Source organism: Erithacus rubecula, assembly GCF_903797595.1.
Source record: "Erithacus rubecula genome assembly, chromosome: 2".
Classification (NCBI taxonomy): Eukaryota; Metazoa; Chordata; class Aves; order Passeriformes; family Muscicapidae; genus Erithacus; species Erithacus rubecula.
The window spans coordinates 94970797-94976796 of NC_136685.1; the positions used below are offsets into that span (position 1 = coordinate 94970797).

The following is a 6000-nucleotide window of genomic DNA, read 5'->3' on the forward strand; positions in this document are numbered from 1 at the left end:
ACCTCCACCTGAGCAGTGCTGAGTACAAGGGCAAAGCAAGCATATTTATCTACCCACATCACAGGCTTCACTCATCTAACAATCAACTACTGGTATTTGTTAAAAAGTTCTGAAGTTCACTGTTAACAACTGTGCAGCTTATTTATGTCTGTATCCTACTGCAGGATTCCTACCAGCTCAAAGGTCACAAAGAGCAATGCTGATGGTGCTGAACCTAAGGGCATTGCCCATTGATGATGGTCATTCCAGTATCCCTCATTTTTGTTTTCCTTTGCTTCTCTACTCAGGTCCTTTGGTGTATTGCTGTGGGAGATATTCTCTTTGGGATACATGCCCTACCCCAGCAAAAGCAACCAGGAGGTTCTGGAGTTTGTCACCAATGGAGGAAGGATGGATCCACCTAAAAACTGCCCTGGCCCTGTGTATGAGACTATAACTTTGATAAATTCATGCAATTGAGTTTCTGTTTCAAATGCTTTTTCTCTACTCAGAAGTTAATGACTTTTAAGATTCACCTAATCATGGCTAATCTGTCTTATTCAACTTTAGTGCCAGTGATTTCTCTAATATTTAATTTTTCTGTTGTTTTGGAGAATAATTCAGGGCCCATTTGAGAAGTCCTAGCCACCGCTTGTTTGGTCAAGGATGAAAAATATTTCTCTGTCTTAGGTCAGCTGTGAAACTTCAATGCATCAGACCATTCACAGGCAGGGAAAACTGTGTTCCTTTATCTGTAGCCCTGCCTACCTTTAGTGTACTGTCCAGGGGATTTCAGGTGGCTGAGTAATTTCTCTGAAACACTCTGGATTTCACCCCACTGGTGGTCACATTCCAATGGTTACCAGTGCATCAGTTGTCCATCTCCAGGGAAGGCAGAGAGCTCTCATTTGTTAGAAGCAAGAATGGTGATGAATGTCTATGATTCCTAAGCTGCCATGAGTAGTTGTCACATCCCATGGGATCTGCCACTGTGAATGTCTCCTGTTTGCCCTTCCAGCTACCGCATCATGACCCAGTGCTGGCAGCACCAGCCCGAGGACCGGCCAAACTTTGCCATAATCCTGGAGAGGATTGAGTACTGCACTCAGGTATGGCTGTTCATGGCCTCAGGTGAGAGGGGTGGAGAGAGGGTTCTTCTTGGGGAGCTCTCTAGACAAGCTGGACACAGGATGAGGAGGCAGCACTGCACTGCTGCAGTCAACAGCCCTGATGTCAGCCTGGGACCCCTGGCTGGGATGTTCACCTCATTGGGTGCTTGATCCTTCTTGTCTTTTGCTGCTGAAAGGCACAGGCTGGCACAGGCTTGCACAGCTTACAAAGAGCACTCCTGCAGCTCTGCCTCTGCTTATAGAGGCACAGATTCCAACAAGCAGAAGGGCAAAGAGAGGCCAGCACCTGCAGTGCTTTCACATGCCTCAACCCAGCCACTCCATCCCATTATGCCTTAAGGCATAATCAGCACTGAACAGAAATGGTCCCAGCTCAGAGCAGCCTTTGCAGGTGGTTTCAGCAGCTGTTGGCAATGTTTTAATCTGACAGCACTGGAGAAGGCAGGTGGAGATGGCCAGGCTAAAGGAGTGGGGATTCTTAGGCTGGGCAAGAGTGAAAAGATGTGGCTGGCTTTCCAGCCCAAAATTTGATTTTTTTTTTTTTATTACCACAAGTTTAGCTTGTGAGGAGTAGAGCAGTTTGGAAAATGTTCTCCTGCCTGCATCAGTGCAGGCTCCTTGTATGAGTTCACTGTTGTTCACTTCAGCCAGTTTGCTTTCCCTTGCTGTTTGGGAAGCTTGATCTGGTTTTTATGTGTGTTTGGATCCTGGGGTTGGGAGGCAATTTTTTTCTGCTATCTGTAGCTTGCCATGGCATATAGCAATAAGTAAAGGTTGCCAGGATCACTGCATTTTCCCTCAGTTTAATTTTCAAAACTGCTTAAGTAGCTCAGAGCTGCAGTCCTTATGGATTTGGGCTTCAAGGGGTCTGCCAGTATTGTCTTCACTCTGCATTCCCATTCCTCCCTCGTTGTGTGGAGGCAATACTAGATGACTCCAACTTTCTCAATATTATCTGAGAGTGTTATGAGCTCTGAGATGATATAGATTCCAAAAAACATTCCCACAGGAAATTTTGCTGGACATAAAAAATGCTTTTCATTGGTTTTGTGCCTCTGCTGTTGTATGGTGAGTTTAAGGGTTACTTTCTTTTAAAGAGTTGGATTTTAAGGATATCCTATTGCATCTCACACCTAACTGCACTTTGTCTGCATCCCCTCCTCATGGAATGTAGGCTCTGGGTGGTGGGATGTGTTGAGATCCCAGCATGGAGCTGCTAGATGTGTCATTCAGTGCCTGATGGCTGCAGACTTTGAGAGATTCCCGTTGTTCCCTCGGCAGGATCCCGATGTCATCAACACTGCCTTGCCGGTCGAATACGGCCCCTCGGCTGAGGAGGAGGAGAAGGTGGCCATGCGCCCTGATGATCCAGAAGGAATTCCTCCTCTCCTGGTATCTACACACCAAGACAGAAAGGATGATAAGCAAAGCCTGCCATCTCCACCACCCCTGCCGTCAGCCGTCGCTGCTGGAAAAGCTCTAGGGAAAGTGGGAGCCTTGGAACAGCCAGTGCCAGGGAAGGTGCAGTCAGGCACAGGGGGGGGACACATCAACATGGCCTATGCCCAGTCCAACCCCCCTTCCGAGCTTCACAAAAGCCGGGGCTCCAGGAACAAGCCCACCAATCTCTGGAATCCAACCTACGGTTCCTGGTTTGCGGAGAAGCAGGCCAGCAAAAACAGTTCTCTGCTGGAGAAGGAGAGGCCCGAGAGGGAGAGTTTGGGGCAGGAAGGAAACTGTACTGTGGGGCCCAACATTGTGACTGGCAGGCTGCCAGGCTCCTCCCTGCTCTTAGAGCCATCTTCCCTAACCGCAAGTGTTAAAGAAGTGCCTCTCTTTAGGCTGCGCCACTTCCCCTGCGGGAACGTCAACTACGGATACCAGCAGCAGGGCTTACCCTTGGAAAACTCCACCCCACCTTGCGCCAGCGGTTACGAGGACCCTGTCCTCAGAAACAAGAGCCACATAACCCAGCAGGGGCCCTGAGAGCCCTCACTCTCTCTTGACTTTTCCCCCCTGTGGCCCCCGAGCCTTGAAGAGATGTCCTGTTACCCAACACACCACGAGCAAGGCATCGGACAGCATCACCTCCTGTTTTGTGCAGGCTTGCTCCAAAAGTGCCACCCTTGACGCTGTAATTTCTACTAACCCGAGAGGCTTCAAACCAGCGGAGCCCCAGTGGATCAAAGGAACAAGGGGGAGGGAGGATGCAGGGAACTGCTGTTAGCTGCAAGGCCCAGCTGCTGTTGCATCGACTCATCCGCATGGTTGTCGTCCTGCCCTTCCTGTGAGCTTTTCCCAGTTGTGCGTCCTCTGCTTCTGTGTCAAGCCGCGGCTCACTGCCATGAGTGTTTCATGTCTGGGCTTTTCTGTGCCAAACTTGTCGTTGCTGTGGAAGACTTGAAGGTATCCTGCTGCTGGCAGAGCTTGTAGTGAGTTTGGGAAGAGCGTCCTCTATCCAAACAATACGACAGCGGTGACACGATGGCGCCTTCTCAAGCCTCGTTCCAGCTGCAGGCCAGTCGTCAAAAGTCCTTGAATGCACGGTGTTGTGGGGGTGCTGGCAGGGCAATGAAGAACCCTGGTCACACTGCATCACTTGGAGGGGAGAAGAGAGGAGGCAGAGGATGGGTGTAGGCGATATGAGGCATTCAGAGGGTGGGCATTGTTTGGCTGGGGTTTTCTTTGGCTTGTTTTGTTTATCTATGCTTAAGCACCAGAAACCAGTAAAGCCCTTTAAAATTCCTTCTGTCCTACAAAAGTAGGAATGTCCTTCGTCAGGAACATGTGAGTGTCAAGTGGAATCAAGGTGAAGCTTTAAAGGACTATGGTATGAGAGAGACTTTCACCATGCCCTGAAAATGGACATCCTCCTGCATACCTCGAAGGTTTGGAAGAGACTTTGACATACCCTCTGTGAACAACAACATAAAGGCAGAAGACTACATTGTGCCACTATCTGGAAGCCAGATACTGTCTGTATTGAAGGGTTTAGACCCTCTTTCCTTTGACAAAATACGTGTATGATAGTGGTTTAAGGACAAACACTCCATTGACTCACTTTGTACACCCCGTGCATGAAAAGTATTCCAGTTAAGTGTATTGTCAAAACATAGATGTAGGAAATAATTCATGTGTAAAGATGTGCATTAGTAACTTCAGCTTAGGGTTGGGAGGAGCTGTTTTAGCATGAACGCTATCCAAAAAAGGGGTGCTTATTTCCATAGAAATGGGAGTACTGGAGCATCAGCAAAGGAGTGGGAAGGTCTTCTTCAGTCTGAGACTCTTAGTCTCAGTGAAGTGAACCTGAGTCTGGCCCTGGATCCAAATGTTGAGGTAAGCTTCCTGTCTTGATAAGGGAACAAACCACAATCCCTATATGTCCTAAACTCTAGGATGGGCAGATTGAGATTGGAGGACATGGCTTGGGCCACCCCCCCCCCCCTTGTAAAAAACCCATTGCAGGGGGAGCACTAGTGTGCTTTCCTAATCTGCCTCTCTGATGTCATCTCTGACACATAGAATTAAATCCTCTCTTTAGATCAAAGCCAAAAGCAGATTTGGTGATAGGTTAACAGGCTGTGCTCATGTGTTGGAAAGCTTGGGTCAGGGGCTGCTCTGAATTTTATGTTCATCTGCTAGAGATCCATCCCACTGCTGCATGGGTTAGGGGGAATACCAAGGGTTACACTTACAGGCTTCTGTGGGTTCAGCTAAGAGGGTATTTGTCATCTCCAAGGTTATTAGGCTGGCAGCTCTTGCTGTGAAACAGCCACTGGGGAGGGATTCTGTCTAGCTTAGGACTGTGTTAGTGTCATACCAGTCTCTCTCTCTCCAGCTCAGTAAACTCAGTGGGGTAGTTTCTCAAGTCTCGAGAAAGCTGATTAATTCAGGAGGCAAGCACTATCTGAACAATTTATTATACTAGTACATTATTCACATACAGTAGCAATTTTCATTTAAGTATTCCAGCTTTCTCAGAAGAGCTGAAGCTGCTCATTGTTTTCTTTAGCTTTTATTTGCAAAGGAGCACACTCTGGGTTTTTGCTGCCTTACAAAGTTACTGAGGGCAGAAGCTGACCTGTTTACTGATGAGTGTTTTCAACAGAATGCACAGAAAAAAAAGTTGCTAAGTGAATGATCTTTGACTAGCTGAAATTATTCATTCTTGGATCTGAGGCAGCAGCTTCGATGCTGCACAAATGCAGATAAGCTGCCAGGCTATGATGTTAAAGGTGGCATTTCTAAAGAAACTTAAAAAGCACAAGCAGCAAGAGATGGTTTTAAGTCTGTAGGTGTGAAAGGCAGAGAGTGTGGTTACTGCTCTGGGCTTGTGCTGTGCAGTTATTTTAGCATAGAATTTCTAGAGAAAAACTTAGAGAATGGGAGATGTGAAAAAAAATGCAGTTAAACACGTTCCTGCTTCTTACCTATGGAATATGTCAAGAGATAATTCTGGTGAGGGGAAATGGTGAATTACCACTGAAATTCTCCAGTCTGAGTACAATGCATTGGGACAAATACTGTTAAGTACTGGCAGCTGTTTTTCAGTGAGCTTCTCTCTAGCGTCTCCAGTGTTGTGGGTTCTTTTATGGTTTGGATTTTCTTGGTTGGTTGGAGGTTTGGGGTTTGTTTTTATGATTGGGGTTGCTTTTTTAATCTCTCTCTCTTGACTCTTGGAATTCAGGAATCCAGTATGGGCTTATTTTTTATGTTAAAACCATACTGTTTCTGACCTCTTCCACAGCAAGCATTTAGTTTGGTATCCCTGTATGCTATCCAAGCACAGTACCCCAGGTTGCAAAAACTGTTCTGTAAATATTGGTGCTTATCAAATCTACTCACTTAGAAACAAGAGCTGGAAACTTTCCTGTGCTCTTTCTTAGAAAAC

General features: G+C 46.9%; 1 protein-coding gene across 1 annotated transcript in view; it reads left to right on the forward strand.

Annotated features, from left to right (window-relative positions):
* ALK (ALK receptor tyrosine kinase) overlaps positions 1 to 3567 on the forward strand; it is a gene marked incomplete at its 5' end in the record, with an annotated part of 56692 nt that extends 53125 nt beyond the window's left edge. Inside the window, 4 exon segments of the mRNA XM_079298159.1 lie at positions 288 to 422; positions 998 to 1088; positions 2391 to 3030; positions 3033 to 3567. Coding sequence (XP_079154285.1) covers positions 288 to 422; positions 998 to 1088; positions 2391 to 3030; positions 3033 to 3115 — 949 coding nt within the window. The 3' untranslated portion in view covers positions 3116 to 3567.
* Positions 3568 to 6000: the final 2433 nt, after the last annotated feature.